The sequence below is a fragment of the Seriola dumerili genome, unplaced genomic scaffold (genome assembly GCF_002260705.1).
Source record: "Seriola dumerili isolate Sdu_G_001 unplaced genomic scaffold, Sdu_1.0 BDQW01000138.1, whole genome shotgun sequence".
NCBI classification, from domain to species: domain Eukaryota; kingdom Metazoa; phylum Chordata; class Actinopteri; order Carangiformes; family Carangidae; genus Seriola; species Seriola dumerili.
In genome coordinates, this window is record NW_019174393.1 from 13,903,558 (window position 1) to 13,919,537 (window position 15,980).

General features: G+C 41.4%; 1 protein-coding gene across 1 annotated transcript in view; it reads left to right on the forward strand.

Annotated features, from left to right (window-relative positions):
* The first annotated feature begins 1,280 nt into the window (after positions 1–1,280).
* The window catches only part of lrmp (lymphoid restricted membrane protein), a 31,000-nt gene continuing 16,300 nt past the window's right edge, over positions 1,281–15,980 (forward strand). The window contains exons 1-19 of the mRNA XM_022749150.1: positions 1,281–1,962; positions 3,099–3,209; positions 4,379–4,559; positions 5,896–5,954; positions 6,075–6,150; positions 6,292–6,450; positions 6,545–6,662; positions 7,382–7,432; positions 7,612–7,689; positions 7,957–8,013; positions 8,182–8,241; positions 8,830–8,894; positions 9,172–9,265; positions 9,858–10,004; positions 10,584–10,685; positions 11,443–11,594; positions 13,104–13,231; positions 13,928–14,203; positions 15,783–15,835. Of these exons, the coding sequence (XP_022604871.1) occupies positions 1,281–1,962; positions 3,099–3,209; positions 4,379–4,559; positions 5,896–5,954; positions 6,075–6,150; positions 6,292–6,450; positions 6,545–6,662; positions 7,382–7,432; positions 7,612–7,689; positions 7,957–8,013; positions 8,182–8,241; positions 8,830–8,894; positions 9,172–9,265; positions 9,858–10,004; positions 10,584–10,685; positions 11,443–11,594; positions 13,104–13,231; positions 13,928–14,203; positions 15,783–15,835 (2,649 nt within the window). The remainder of the gene's footprint in view (positions 1,963–3,098; positions 3,210–4,378; positions 4,560–5,895; positions 5,955–6,074; positions 6,151–6,291; positions 6,451–6,544; positions 6,663–7,381; positions 7,433–7,611; positions 7,690–7,956; positions 8,014–8,181; positions 8,242–8,829; positions 8,895–9,171; positions 9,266–9,857; positions 10,005–10,583; positions 10,686–11,442; positions 11,595–13,103; positions 13,232–13,927; positions 14,204–15,782; positions 15,836–15,980) is intronic.

A 15,980-nucleotide genomic window follows, 5' to 3' on the forward strand; every position in this document is an offset into this window, starting at 1 on the left:
TGGACTTAAAACCAATAAAACTTACCACACCATAAATTTGAAGTTGTGCGGTCCCCTGCTGTTATAGTGGGTGCTGCTGTGTCGCCCTCGAGCCGCAGGGAGGGGGTGCTGCCTCATTTTTACCACCGTGAACACCCACTGAGGTTTTAACTCTTTCCTGTCTCGAGCGCACAGCTTCGAACCACCTGTGCTCGTGCTCACTGTGTTTGCGCCTGGTCACTTAGCCAAACATTTCGTCGTGGATATTTGCTCATACAAGCTTTACACGGCAACAAGAAATACACATTCTGCCATTAGCCTAAGGCTGTTTGAGAGTGTGACACAGCAGGTGAGTGTTTTTTAGACTTGGTGGTCAGGTGCATATGTTTGTATGGACTTACATTTGCGCTAAATTTCCCTGTGTCTGGTGTGTCTGCCGTGGCCGGACACATATTTTAAATGTTTTATAATTGTAGCTCATTTTCTGTAATGAAATCAATTGTAATATCCAATTTCAACCTGTTAGTTCAACTGCAGGGAGTTTATCAGAGAAAATGAGATATTTATTGAAATAAATGATAATAGGTTATAAATTCGTGATGAATTGAATTAAATGGCTCGTTTGCACACCTGGAGCCTAAGTAGTTGGTGCTTTGGATTTAAACGTACTTTCTTTCATTTTTTTCACACTGAGAAGCCAAGATTTGAAACCTTGTGGGCAGGTTTGCATGTACAATCATTTCTGTGGGCCCTCCAGTCATAGTTCCGGTCCCTTATTAAGAAATTTGTGTTGTTAGGAGGTTAAAATTTGTACCCCATCTGTCTTTCTTTTACCTCATCATCTTCTTTTCTTCAGTCCTTCATTTCCTTCTGCTTGTTTTACAGCTCTTATCACAAAAACCTGCCTATGATAGATACTGGATCTTGGGAATAATATTAACTATTTGGATATTAGATGGCTTTTATCATACCATTGCTGTCATTTTTCATATTTGAAATACCATATATTGGTCTCTATTATTCTCTGTATACCAGACACACTGCAGCTCTAACTGCTCATCTTCTTCCTCTATCCTGTGAGTTACTCCAAACAGGGCAAACCACTTATCCAGGACCTTATGGTGTTTACTATGTACTGTTGATCATCTACCAGTAGGATAACTACTAAGTATTTTCATTTATTTCTGTTTTCTTTTGTCTCCATTTTAAACTATAAACTTAATATTTTCTGCTTGTCTCTCCTCAGACTTCAGCCTCTCCTCTAGCCAGGAAGCCAGCACTGCCGCCCTGCCATCAGCAGCATGGACTATTACACGCCCCAGCCAAATCGTCGGCACAACCCCGTGGACAGCATCTGCCGCAAACTGCAGACCATCCAGTGGCGCGGTGACCGAGAGCCCAATTCACCTTTCCAGATTCCCAAGCTTTCCTCGAGCAGTTACGACAGCCCCCAGTGTGGCCTCAGGCACAACCTAGAAGCCATCCTGAAGAAAGGGGCCCTCCACAGAGACGAAGGGGAAAGGGGAAAGGAGAGGTTGAAGGAGAAGAAGGGGAGAGGGATGGGGATGCCGAGCTCTTCAGCCTACCAAAGGAGCAGCATGGGTCCCCCCGTCCCTCTGGCCACCCCTTCCACCCCTGCTACGCCAACTAACATTACATACACCATCACTAGCACTCTGGGGGAGAGGAGAGGTGCAGATGGGAGTGATTTAAGACAGGTTAAGACATGGCAGAGGTATTGTTCAACACCCACAGGCCAGTCCAAAGACTCTCCTTACTTTACATTTACTCAAGGACCTCAGTCGGTGCAGCCTGAGAATGTGAGGCCAAGCAGGAGCCCACCCCTATCACGTACCTTCACCCCGAGTCACAGCACCGTCTCCTACAACCTCAACTTCTGCTCAGCGGACACAACAAACTCGATGGAGTGTGAGCTGCCGTATCCAGCTCTGGTTGTGAAGAGACTGTCCATGGGAGATGGAGGTAGGGAGGAGCTGCTGCTGCTGCCCAGCTGGGATGTGCAGGTTGTTGTTACAGCAAACACAAAAATGATAGACTGACAAAATTTAACTCAAGGTCCACTTACTATCTTTTCCTGGGCTTTCAGCCACATCTTATGGTACTCTTTACCAGATGGAGTTTTTTCTGTTTGTTGAGCAAAGTGCATCTAGATCGTGAGATTCAGTTGAAAACTGGAAAACTCTTGTAAGTGGACCTTTTTTGAAACTAAATGGATTATATTTTTGGCACCAGAAAGAAATAATTGAAATGCTGATTCTTGTACATAAGTTTTAGGTTGTAGACTGGAAGTTGGGTATCCTGGGAGGGTGTCTAATTTTTCAAAGTAACATTTTTATTATGTGTAGTTTTTGTAGATTTTCCAAGGATTTTCAGATCAGGGACTCTAATAGTAACTGCTGAATGCCAATATGAAAGGATGAATATGAAGAGTGCAGCTACTTTGCAGCAAAAGGCTGGCTTACTAACCAGGTAAAGCATTATACCAAGGACTTCAGAACTCTGGGACCCTGAAATCACTAGTTACCCTGGCTTTTCCCTTTATTTATTTATGTATGTATGTATGTATGTATGTTCAGAATTAATTAGGGCCTAAAAGTCGATTCTGCCCTGTTGTGGAGTCTTATCAAAATATAGTTTGAATTATTTCGTTTTTGTTCTTACATATTCCACATTCCTAAATTAAAACTGTTAAAACACATAGCAAAATCAGGATGAGGGTGTATTCCAGCACTAAAAAACTGAGAAGAATGGGGGATGATTGGGGCTTGGTGGCTCAGAATTTTCCTTTTCTCTATTTCATATCATTGTTTTGGCCGTTAGTGAGGCTAAGTTTGCAATTTTAAGACATTGATTTTAATTTATTTTGTCAAAAAAAAAAAAAAAAAAATTTAAATAATATTTGTAGCTCCAAACTGCTTCATGCAACTTTGTAATGGTTGCTGTGCCTGAAGGAAAATGTATCATGTGCTTGCTTTGCTATGTTTGCTCAATACAGTCTGTGTTTTGTGTGTGTGTGTGTGTGTGTGTGTGTGTGTGTGTGTGTGTGTGTGTGTGTGTGTGTGTGTGTGTGTGTGTGTGTGTGTGTTATTCACGTTCAGGAAGCTCAGTGGCCTCTGAGAAAAGGAAGGATAATATGGCAGAAATCAGCCTCATTTGCGAGGAGAATCTGCTTGATACCATCTTCCATGCCTGTGATACTCAGCGTCGAGGTACGCGCACACACACACACCCTTACTTCTTGGGTCACACAGAAACACAGTGTTTGAGCAAGCTGTGTACAGCAGCGTAATGATGAATTATACCTTGTCAATGAGTGTACTATGGCAGTGTGTTTCTGTGTGGACAGTGTATGTAACTCCCTCAGCTTCCAACAGACACAGTATCAGTGTTGTCTAAGTCTTCCTCTTGTGCCTACTGGCTTTGGCAGGCGCAAGATCCTTCAAGTTTTCTTGCTGTTCAGGGACTTCTATGATTTCTTGACATATTTAATGCTGTTCTGGAGTGAACCATCTTGTGCAGCAGATGTACAGGATATTGGGATGTGGATATGGAATCTTTAAAGCAGTAGGAAGTAACGATTCTTTTTGTTGTTTGTTTGTTTTATTTTATTTTATATTTTTATTTGATTTCAGGATTTTTTTTTTTTTTTCACCTTTTTTGAAGAAGACTCCTGCTACTGTCTTTTCTGTTGTTTGTTCAGGTGATGGGTCCAGGTTTTTGTCTTTTGTGGTTTCTCACAGATGTCATTTAAATTGAAAAATAAAAAGAACATAATTGAGTAGGTCCTTAGCTAAAATGGGATTCAGCTATGATTGGTCTGATTTAACTTTCTAGTTTTTGTTCCAGCACAGTACTGCTGTGGACATATAGCAAATTTCTGTCTAATTCAACTTTGTGTTATGTTTGGTTTAACAGCTAAGAGTACTGCACTTCTTTGAAATTTTGCTGGTTGAGTTTGAGTGAGAAATATGTTCAGTAATTTTGACATTGAATGTATTTTGTGTCCAGACGAAAGAATAGTCCACAGTTTAGACCACTGTTCAGTCCTCACATAGTTATCAAAACAGTAAAGTCAGCTCAATGCTGTCTTTATTGTTTTGATAACTATGATTCTTACTGTCACTATGGTTACTACTTTTGCCACCTACACCTATAACCCACATCTGAAGTCACGATGTATCAGAATTGTCTGGGGGTGTTAAAGCTTTCAAATCGGCAGTAGAAATAGACAAGTAGGTTGAGGAGAAATGTGTATGCTACAAAAGTAAATTACATCACACATCAATCACAAAATAACTCCTGAAATGTATTGCATCACAGTTCATGTTTTAAGAGGGTAAAATTATCTATATGTCTCTGTGATTGGCCCATCTTCCAGGTAAAGTGTACGTGTCTCACATTGTGGACTACCTGCGGCACACCACGAGTCGCAGCTCGGAAGACAGCGGACTGGAAGAGCTTTGCAACATGCTGGATCCAGAGCACAAAGATGTCTCTATTGACCTGGACACCTACCACGCCGTCATGAAGGAATGGATTGATGACTGCCGCAACAATGGGTAAAGGCAGACGTGCAAAATCAATTTAGGGCCCTTTTATTTAGAAATGAGAATTGTCTGAGTTTGTAACATCTGGTTTTTAGTTTTTGAAATGTCTGGTGGTTTTGATTTAGTTTTTAGAGGAAAAAATGTTAAAATATTATTTCCTTTTTTTTTTTTTAAATAAAATATGACTTTGCAATTAAGGTTAGGTGAACATCCTGGAACATCTGAGGTCAAGCTTTTGTCTATTGAAGCAGCCCTTAGCCAGATGCTGGATCCAGGTTCACCAGTGCTGTTTTGTGGCTACGTGCAGGGACCACTCTGTCAGTTTCATAAATCAAGAAAGAAGGATAAGAAATGCGCTTTCTGCTGGCACTAAATGTGTTCTGGTCATCTGTCTTGTGAGAATACCTACTTTAATTTAGAGGTATGAAAAATTAACTTAGAAACTTTTTGTCAGCTAATATTCTAATCCAGATCTGCACTAAAACTAAATCATTTGCTAAAATTGCTTCACATGTTTGCTGTTTCCTTATACGGTACACTTGTATTTACTAGAGTTTACAACCTCTTTCACATGGTGCAAAAAGGAGAGGACACTTTGCACCGTCTTTACAGGTCCTCTGCTTTCTGTTTAGCCTTTTAGAGAACACACACTGATATGTTCAGTTTGAGCAATGCACGGAGATAGAGTTGTGTAGGCGGGTTATGCATCAGATGTGAGATTACTGGTGGTATTTTTTCCCCATAGTTTCAATTAGTATCTTCATTTAAGAGTGCGTCTTTTGTCTCAGAGGCAGTTTTACATCTTCTTTGCACTGCACTCTGTCAGGTCTATATCAAATGGTCTAGTATGATGAGCCTTGGCTGGAGGATTCTCCTTTACTGTACAGCATTACACAGATTCTGGGGTTGATGCTAATACTATATTCATTTATCTCTTATGCAAGTCACAAACCTGTGAGACATAATATTGGCCATTATGTTCAGTGGTTTAAAATGTGTGGGCTGCAAATAGAGCTAAAGACTTCATGATCTGATGGGCTGTAAGTGCTACAGTAGAGGTCCAGTTTTGGTGATGATGTATCTTGTTACCGAATACACACTTGTTTAACTTGTTTAAATGAGTAAGGAATGTGCACCAAAGAGAAAGCTCTCTTTGCAGCAGGGCCATGGTGCTCGGTGTGCCAGGCACCAAAAACTAAACAGTTTAACAAGTCAGTGATGCATTACAAACACATTAGAAGGAGTCCATGAGCAACACCATGGTGCGTGACTGTCGGATTCAGGCAAAAGATTGTGAAAGTAACTGATGTTGCACATTTTGATGTTTGATTTCTCTGTTGTATCTAAGGGAAGAGCCAACAGATGACATGACTCAAGACTCAGTCAAACTCAGAGACAGCCTGTCTGGTGAGTGTGCAATGTAAACACTCACATGTTTGCTTTTCATTTCCTTGTATTGTACACATGTCTAATTTTTTATGAAACTTGGAGCTTTAATAATGTGTTTTGGATCTGTGTATGTTTTAGCCAAGAGGTCCATGATGCTCAATATGACCTCAGGAAGCCTGGAGGCTTTTGGAGGGGAGGCATCCAGAGCAGAATTGTAAGTGATGTGTGTGAAATAGTGGTGCTGTCTTTATAAATGGGCCATAACATGCCTGTATTTGTGTGTATTACCACCCACACATGTCCTTGATCTATACAACTAAGTTGCATTATGCCTATATGTGTTGTCCCCTCTCAGTGAAACATCAGAGCTGGTGTATTGTGTTGCTGACCTTCAAATGAGTAACCAAAAGCTCCAGGAGGAGGTGAGGAAGATGAAGCAGGTGGTGGAGGGCATGGAGGACAGCAACCAGAAACTGGCAGAGGAGAATGAGGATCTACGCAACCAGGCCAGGGTGTAAGAAGCAAATACATACCCACAAGCACTTACTTTAATTACTGTAGCATGCAGCGGTTTGTTGAATTCTGTCTATGTTTGTCCTCTTGCACAGTAACCATCAGCTAGCCCAGAAGGAGAAGATGCTGAAGGACGAGGTGGAGGAGATGAAGGCTACTCTGAGCTGTACAGAGGAAGGCAGAGCTCGCGCCTCCGCACACAGCAAACACGTGGTCGGTGAAACTCAGGCAGCACATAAAGGACATATAAAAGTGCATTCTGCTCACATGCTAAGAGGTGTCCTTTGTTTTGTTACAGGGGGTTTATTCTTAGTCTATGTTCAGACAAATGCAGCTGAAATGTACTGTGTTGTAGACCACAAGTCATAGCATCAGCTGTTATTGACCCCATTTGGATTAAAATAATTCTTGTCATGCAGCTTAATCTTTTCGAAGCTCTGCCACTTTGATTTGCATGACTTCTTATGACTGAAAAATAGAACTGTGTCTTTTTTGTTCGTGTATTGCATTGTAGCAATTTTTTAAATTCTTGTAAAACAAATTATTGTGTATTTGAAATGAATGTTACATTTATTGACAGTTGAATCCTTTGACTTGCAGTTTGCATGTATTTCAGCCATGTATATTGGCACTTAGGATTTGCAACATGCAAACAGGCTTTATAAAAGTAAATGGTTGTATATATAACATAACATTCAACTTGTTATATCAGTTTCTGGCACATTTAGAAACATGGTGCAAGCCTTGAACGACAACCCCATGTCTCAGCCACAGTCTACGTTTAAATTTTAAATGAAATTCCTCATATTCAGAAAATGCTGTCATAAATTTTTCTTGTCTTGTGTTTGTAGTTTGGTAATATCTTAAATGTACGAGTCAAGGGCTGAGAATGTGTTACCATAGTTGCTATTGATTGATTTTCTTCTTTGTAGGAGAGAGAGAACCAGAGTCTCATTGCCAAGATTGCTTCTCTTCAGGAAGAGGTACTTCACTGTGTAAAATGACTTGTCAAAGCAGTTGACAGTGAAATCAATGACCTGACTTCACAGGGCATCATAAGCACTCACCTATTCATAAATAGCTCACAGAGAGTATATTGTTGCAAGTTTGTTCATGAAAGGATGTGAATGGGTGTCCTCACTCCCCTGTGATGGCTCCTCAGAACTTCAAGGTCACCATGGAGACAGACGAGCTTCAGAGGAGAATAGCAGAGCTGTGTGACATTAACGCTGACCTTCAGGTACCTTTTACTATCTGTGCAAAATTATTTTTGCATTTTGCTTTGGATTACTACACATCTACTCTGCCTCTTCAATCTCCTCTCACACTTTATCCTTCTCTTATTCTGTTTTCCATCCACTCAGGCATTTTGATTGTATATCTGCCTTCTTTCCTCGCAAAATGACCCTACATTGTAAATCTGTCACAGGCACATTGTAAATACTGTGTTGCCATCTCATTGTGCTTCCTTTATGTTATTATGTAACTGCCTTTTCCTTGGCCTCAGGTGCAAATTCACTCTTTTGATACTGTCGTTAGTGAAAAGGAAGCTGTGATACTTGAGGTCAGTGCCTTATGTGGTTTTACTATCCATTTTACTGTAACTGTAAAGCTTTAGCTATTTGTGGCAGTTTTTGATCATTTTGTCATATAAAAATGCTTGAACCTTCTCCTCTTTTCCATTTGTCTGCAAAACTCAAACTGCTCTTGTGTCCTTTGCCTCCTTTTACAGAAGGGCAGACAGATAGATGAGCTGAAGGCAGCGGTGGAGGAATACTGCTCCATCACAGAGGTCAGTGTGTTGAACTTTACATCAAATCATTATTTTCAACTTCTATGCATCAACAGTTCCTTATAGTTTCTCAGTGGTGCTCTTTTACTTCTTCCATATGTCTCCTGGCTTGTTTTTGCTTCATGCCAATGCGGCCATTTTATCTGCCCCTTTCTAAACCCTTCTGTCTTCTCCCACCACTTTTTTCAGATTCTTCTCTATTATAAAAGAGTGACACTAAAATCAGATTAGAAATAAACTTCAGGTAGTTATTTATTTATTTTCATGAATATTTGGGGAAAAACATTTACAATATGAAGCTAAATGTGATGTTGTAATTTGATAGGCAAATTGTCCATTTTGTGCAAGTCAGTGTTTTTACTACACTGACAGTTCTCTGTTGTATCCAGTGTGTTGGTACAATTATCAGCATGTGTTAGTTTGGTTGTGAAGACCGACTGTGGGAATGAAATCACCTGGTGTCCTTCCTCACAGGGCTTGTAGCTCACAGCTTTGTTGTTGAGGAGAAAGGGTATGCTATGTAGCAGGCCTCTAAATATCTTATTTGAAAGACTGAGTCATGGTTGGTTCCTCTGTTGTTGATTCCAGCTATTGAGAGCGGACAAGAGCAAGCTGGAGAACCAGATGCAGATGATACATCCAGACCTGGCTGGGTAAGTAAACCAAGAATGACCTGGGAGAGGAAGGATTTCAGATATTGACATTGAAGGTTAATACACTACTAAGGAAGTAGACATTAGCCACCTCTTTTTTACACTATTATTTTTTTTTTTTTTTTTTTTTTTTTTTAGGAGAAACCCCTTTAAGCTACGAACTTTATCTAAAAAAAAAAAACTTGAGTTTTGGTTTTCTAGTCTCTAATTTTTACCGCCTTTTCTAATTAATTTCTTTAATGTGTTTGCACCTGACCTCTCCTCCTGTCTCTTACAGGGCTGGTCTGTCCCTTACAGTGGCCTACAGGTTGAACCAGAGCAGCTCAGGATCCCTACAGACAGAACTGGCTCTGGCACAGTCACCACTGGAGGTCAGCACTCCCCTACTCTGGCTGTCATTTGCTCAGCTTTCCTTTTCCTCTCTCTCACCCTTGCTCTTATCTCTTACTCATTTGTTCCTTCTCCTCTCATTTTGTCTTATATTCTGACATGTATGCTCATCTTTCTGCACACAGTCTCTGGTCCTTAGGTATCGTATTCCTGATGAATAATTAGTGGCTGTGGCAACTCCTGGACATCTTCCTTGTAGCAGCCAAACTGCTGCACATTTAAACCTGAATGTGTTCTACACAGAAACACCATATTCACACGGAACAACCACTCCAGCAGACAGAGCTAGTAGTGGCTTTGTTATGTAATCTCAGTTTATAGTTCTTTTGATCCCAACTGCTGTTCTGAGAATTTTTATCCCTACAGGCAGGTGATTAATCTCTGAAGTTTTCTTCCACAAGCTGCAGGGCTTCCCACATATTCTGCACACAATATTAAGCACTGTCCGAACATTACATGCTGTTCACCACATGCTATGTCCTTGTCCAGTCTCTCTGCAACAGTTAGACTGATGGTAACTGTGCTTTAAGCATCTTTTTCTCATTCATATAAATGCATTGCTATCTCCCACAGGCTCCCCATGGAGTTGACCATTTGTCCACCACTATGAGCTTTGCCTCTCCACTGGATGAGACGCTGGACAGGGAAGTGTTGCTGATGCTGCAGGGACCCAGTCCTGAACACATGGCTCTGGAGTTCAAGCGCCTGTTAAACAAACTGGTAACCAAGTGTGATGAAGCATTTGTGCAGCCATGCCTTGAGCTCAGACTAGATTGGTGGCTAGTGGATGATTGGCACCTAAAATAGTCTCATGGTTTTTCTTATCGAAAGTCTTTCATATGTCACATTTGAGATGTGAATTCATCTTGAAAATATAAATGTCACTTATTCCAATCAACACAAAACCATCTTGGCATCAGTTGTAGCATTTGTTAAAAATCACTTTGTTACAAAGACTAATATTTAAAAAGTTTAGCTTGGATTGTCAGTTGTAGCCGTTTGCATGGCGGTTAAATGTGCCCAGCTTCTTTCTATAACTTCAGCTACAGCCTGATACATGCTAAATAAGACAACATAACAGTTAGCTTGAATGTGTACTCGTTAGCTTCTCTGTGCATCTGGATGATCTTCCCCTTACTAATGAAACATAGTTATTATTGTGTTGGAGTAACTGTTGAGGTGCATAAAAAGTGGTTCATCTTGAAGTTTCATCCAGGCACATTTAGAATAGTATCACATAAGGTTTGTGAATATATTGATACATGTAAAGTTTTGTCTTGCTTTCTCTATCTCTCTCAGAAAAGGGATTTCAGGGACGAAACAGACTCTGTCTTATCTACAGTTAGAGGCTTGTTGGATGACCTCACACAGCCAGAGAGCAACACAGACACCGGTCTTCAGGTCAGATACTCACACACTTTCACACACATATTCCATTCTTTCCTTCAGTGTCAGCCCACTTATGATACTAATTGTAAGAAAAGTTGCAGAACAATGTACTACAGTCTTAGTTCCTGTGTGCATTCCTGTGTTTGCATACTGTATGCCTACAGGCTGATTTAAGGCCAAAAAGGGCAGTGTCAGTACTTTTTTTTTTTTTTTTTTTTTTTTTTAAAGATATGAATCTCAAAATTATATAATCTGATCTCTATCTTCCTCTCCCTCCACCTGTTGCACTCTTTCTCTATCTATCACTGTCTATCTGCTCTTTTTCTCCTTCCCACCCACTATCTCTCCTCTCTAGAGATCTCTCACTTATATAACTCTCCAACAGGCCCCATCCAAGCAGAGCTGTTTAGTCAGTGTGTTGTACCATGAACACAACCCACTCCCCTCCTCCCTCACTCTGACTTTCTGTATCTCTCTGTCTCTCTCGCTCTTTCTCTCTTTCCCCCCTCCTCCTGCATTGTTGCCACTCTGCATTCATTAGCCACGTACTGCCATACAGCAGTAAACATACCAAATGAGACAGAAATCATTAGTGGAGCAGAGCTGTACCAGTACAAGTCTGGCTTCTCTTGGTTAGGAAAGATTTTGTCAGTAAGGTGTCAGAACTTTTTGGAGGCGTAAAAAAGACACCCAGCTATTTAGGCTGTGCAACAGCCTGCATCCTTTCACCCAAGCGAGAGGCTGACCCTGTGGCCTTGTCTTCCCACAGACGGTGCAGGCCGAGCTGGACGCGAGGAGGGCAGACTGGGCCCTCAGCCTGGACCAGCTGGCCCAGTACACAGACTCCCTGGAGAAGGAGCTGATCAAAATGGCCAGTAACATGAGGAGGTCCCGCACTGAGATCCTCCACCTTTCAGTGAGGTGAGAAGATTTTTGTTTGTCTGAACTGCCTGTGTATCTGTGGCGTAGTGTGTGTGAAAAGAAGTGGGCACTCAGAAATGTGTGAGCCGCTGAACGCTGAAGTGAGTGATGTTGTTATGAGAGCAGAGGAAGATGAAAGTGAAATACCAGAGGAAGATGGAAGAGAATAGAACTGCACTGAATCTTGTGCTGGCTAATTAAAGACAACTTGACTTTAAGGTAGGAAAACATTTCTTTGAGGCGGAGCTGCTCTTTGTAGCAGTGATCTCATTGGTTGAAATAAACCAGAGTAGGCAGTGCTAAAGAATATTCTGGCTAAGTAAGGTAATACTAACACCACTGAAAAGCACATTAGTAACAGAGCCTGAAGCTGATTAAATCTAACAACATAATTATTAACTGATAAAATGCAGTCTAAATATATTGAGCTAACTGGGTTAGCTGATTAGTCCATACAAGCCTATAACTGTCTGGTAGGATGCCTGCAGGGCTTCCAGGATCTTAAATGCTACATGGTCCTGAATGAATTTTTAAAACTTAATGGGCAGAGCTAAAGAGGATTATGCAGCCAATGAAGTTTCTGCCAGGGAGGAGTTCTGCCTCTGAGCAGCTCATATTTATAAAACTTTATCAGTCAACATAAATAACACTACACACACCACTTAATATCAGACCTCTGCAAGTGTCTCTGAGGTGGGTATCCCTGCTCTCCAGTGCTCTGTCTCAGTTGGCTAGTCAGTTGTACTGAGTGGGGGAAAGATGTGTCAATCATCCTGACCTCAATGACCTCAAAGGGCCCACCTCACTAGCTTTGGGTTTGGGCCATTTCTGGACTTCAATCTGTGTGGATGGGTTTTCCTTGTGCTGTGTGTGTGTCTGTTTGTATGTGTGTGTTCATGGAGACGGACATCCCCTTCAGATATATAACAGAGCTGGTGTGGTACATTGTCAGACCAGAGAGGGAGAACTGGTCAGGCTGTCCAGCTGGGATTTACTGGTGCTCAGTTGCCAGGGTGAACTCAGGAACTTTAATATTGTTTGGCAGAAAAAACTGAACTGAAACTGAAGAGGACTTATTGTAGGTATAGATCTGCCTCCTGCTCTGGACTGTCTCTGATAATACAGACTGCTCAGAGTAAGACTGGACTGTGAGACAGTGCTAGGATTAGGACTTTGTAGGACACATCTGAGAATCTGTGTGTAGTCTGAGATTAGAGGGTCGGGTAGGGACTGGATCTAAGAAACTGAAGTGAAGGGATCGTCACTGGGCCAGTCGGAGAACTGGCGCTGGTCACCCTGGGCAACAGAATGGGACACTGCATGGGCCTGCGGATTGGGTACAGTATGTCCACTGTGCTGTCTTGCAGGATGCCTGTGCATGTGTTTTTCTTACTCTGTGGACAGTTAAGTCTGCATTGATAATTTGCGTATTTCTTCCACATTTTTCTTGAAAAACAAATAATCCGCCAGCTGCTTTTAATTACCATGATTGTGTATCATTGTACGCAGGGTGCAGGAGCAGGAGAACCAGAAGCGACAGCTGTGTGAGGAGCTGGAGCAGCTAAAGACGCCCCAGGACAGCAGAGAGGCCTCATGCCAGACACCTGCACCAGAGGAAGAGGTTAGACAGGAAGGAAGCAAGTTTATATCTGTGAACCTATAATAAACGGCAGCAACTGTATACATTGTTTTTTAAATACTGACAAACATGTACACCCTCTGGGCGGTGAACGAGTGTCACTTGGACCATTCAAATGTTCATTGGATTGAAAAAAGTCCAATAAGGTTTGTAATGCATTCAATTTTAATAATTCAATAATATGTGTTTTTGTATTTATTGACATTCAGTTACCACTGGAGATGGATATTGGATGGTTTGCTTGGAGATCAGTGCCAGAGCTCATACTGTATTCAGACAGATGGAGTATCTGGTAGAAGAGAGGGAGTGTGTGAGTGTGTGATGCGACCACACACCTACGCACAGCTCCTCGCACAAAATGCACTAGCACATGCTTAGACATTTCCATTACAGCACTGTTGTTTTTACTGGAAAACATAATGAGCTCTGTGCTGAGGTTCCACACACAGTGGCCAGGTTGTCCTTAACAAATAATGCAACTCTTACTTATCTCTGGTTTAGGGCAAAACCATTGTTGTACTACATTTTTTTTAAATATGTATTTTTATAACATTTTTTATAACTTTTTAACTTTGTTAATAAGTAGTTGTTTCTGTAAGGCCATGGTGGTTGTCACAGCTTTTTTCCATCTCACTTATGCATTTGTTTCTTCAGACCTTTTCTTTCTATGTTCTTTTTTTTTTTTAGCCTGGAGATGGAGACTTGGACTGGGATGAGGAATTTGCCCTCCAAGACTTCCTGAAGAACGAGCTGGCGGAGAGGAATTGCCGGGTGCAGGACGGGCAAACGGACAGCAGGCTTGAGGGTACGGTGGATAAATTAACAGCCAGAGGAGAAGAGGACGACGGGGAGGACAGGTGGATGGTGGTGGATACAGCAGGAGAGGGAGAGGTCAGGGACACGTCGACTCCTCTGTCTGCCTTCTCTGGGGAGGCCCAGGCTGGGCAAGCCGCAGTAAGAGAGGGTCAAGGTGAGTGTGGACACCAAGATGCATGTGAATGATCACCCCACACCAACATCTCAACACTTGAACTGCTAAGGGGCTATTATAACCTTTTTGTCTTTCAGCAGATTAAATGTTCTGAATCATAGGGGTATTCCTTAAGCCTTTAATATCCAGCATATGGCAGAATTAGCCCAGACTGGAACCTCAAAGCCAAATAGGGCTAAATATAGTTTAATATTTTTCTAGCCCTGCTGTGACCCCCGTGCTCACCATGTTCCCAGCTCTGGATCAAACTCAGTAGGATTAACATTAAAAATAACAAGCCTGGGGGAAGCCTCATGTAACAAGAATGTGAGCTAATACATCCAGCATCTTTTTTTCTTTTTTTCTTTTTTTACCAGGAGACTATATAAACATTTAAAAACAATAGACAAACATTTCCTACATTTAATGGTTATTGAAACAACACGTATTTGTACATTAACACAACTGATTGTGCTGAAGGCCTCAAACAAGAATTTTAAATGGAATCATTTCTCTAAGTCACTACATACTCGTTGCGGTAGCTGTCAAAGACAGCTATAATTTTATCCATAATAAGCATTTGTTATTGCTTACATTGATTATAACTATCTCTGCTAATCCACAGCTATTGTTAAATCAGACTGTCTTCAGTAGGGACAAGAGAAATGCACATTAATGGTACTGATCGCTGTCAGCAGCAATATTCCAGTTATAGGAGTCTTTCTTACTCCCTTAAATTCCTATTGTGCAGCCAAAAAGCACAGTTTTTAATGTAAGGCCAAGTAATCATGACTTCACACACTAGTCCAGCTGGTGCATCAGGATGCAGGTTTAACAGCTTCTTACAAAGTCCTTCACAAGATAAACTCTGTTGGTGAACAACAGCTTACAGACGCCATTATTGTCTTTGAGTGTTGATGTGTGTGTGTGAGTGTGTGTGAGTGAGTGAGAGTGGATTATCCCTCTGTAATCCATAGGAGTCACAGGGCACTCAGCCACCCTTGAAGCACAAGTACAGTACACACACTAACTAACTGTAAGGATACACACACTCTGAGGCCCTTGGAAGTAGACCCCTGCCTTCTATGGTTGTTGTGGCCCTGGGCTTCTAAAGGTTGTGTGAGAGTGAGAGTTAGTGTGTGCGTTTCCACACAATATGTGAAATCCTCTCTTCCTTAAGGTCCTTCTATGGCCAGGTATAAGACCGGTCCAAGTCCATGAAGTGAGCTCAGTAATCCCCCATTCCTCTGCCTGCATGAGTGGCTAGCAGGCAGAGAGACAGAAAACGAGAGTGCAAATGTGGTCATTAATGCCACCTTAGCCATGCATGGTATTTTAACCCCCCTGCCCCTCCCTCAGCACAATGCCTTGCACAATAGACAGTCTGACCTTTTATGGTAAAAGGTGGGGTTGTTGTTTTTGGTCTATTAACCCCTCTAGATGAGTTGGACAAGGGTCTGGGTTTTTAATGAACAGCTTCTTTTGGTTTGTCTTTTGATCTTTCCCACTTTCATTTTTTTCATATTTTTTATTATTTATATCATTTTATTATTCTCTTGTTCTTCCTCTTTGTCTGTAGATGCTGCAGTCTGCGCTGAGTCTGAGCCAGAGGTGAACTGTCAACCTTTGCAGGTAAATTGAGTTGTGAGTAGATCCTCTCATGGGATGAGGTGTATGTATAGTACGAGATGCTCACCATGTTTGTGTGACCTTTTGTGTATTAACCTTTCACATCTTAATATTTTATTAAATATTGAAAAGTATATAAAGTAGTTCT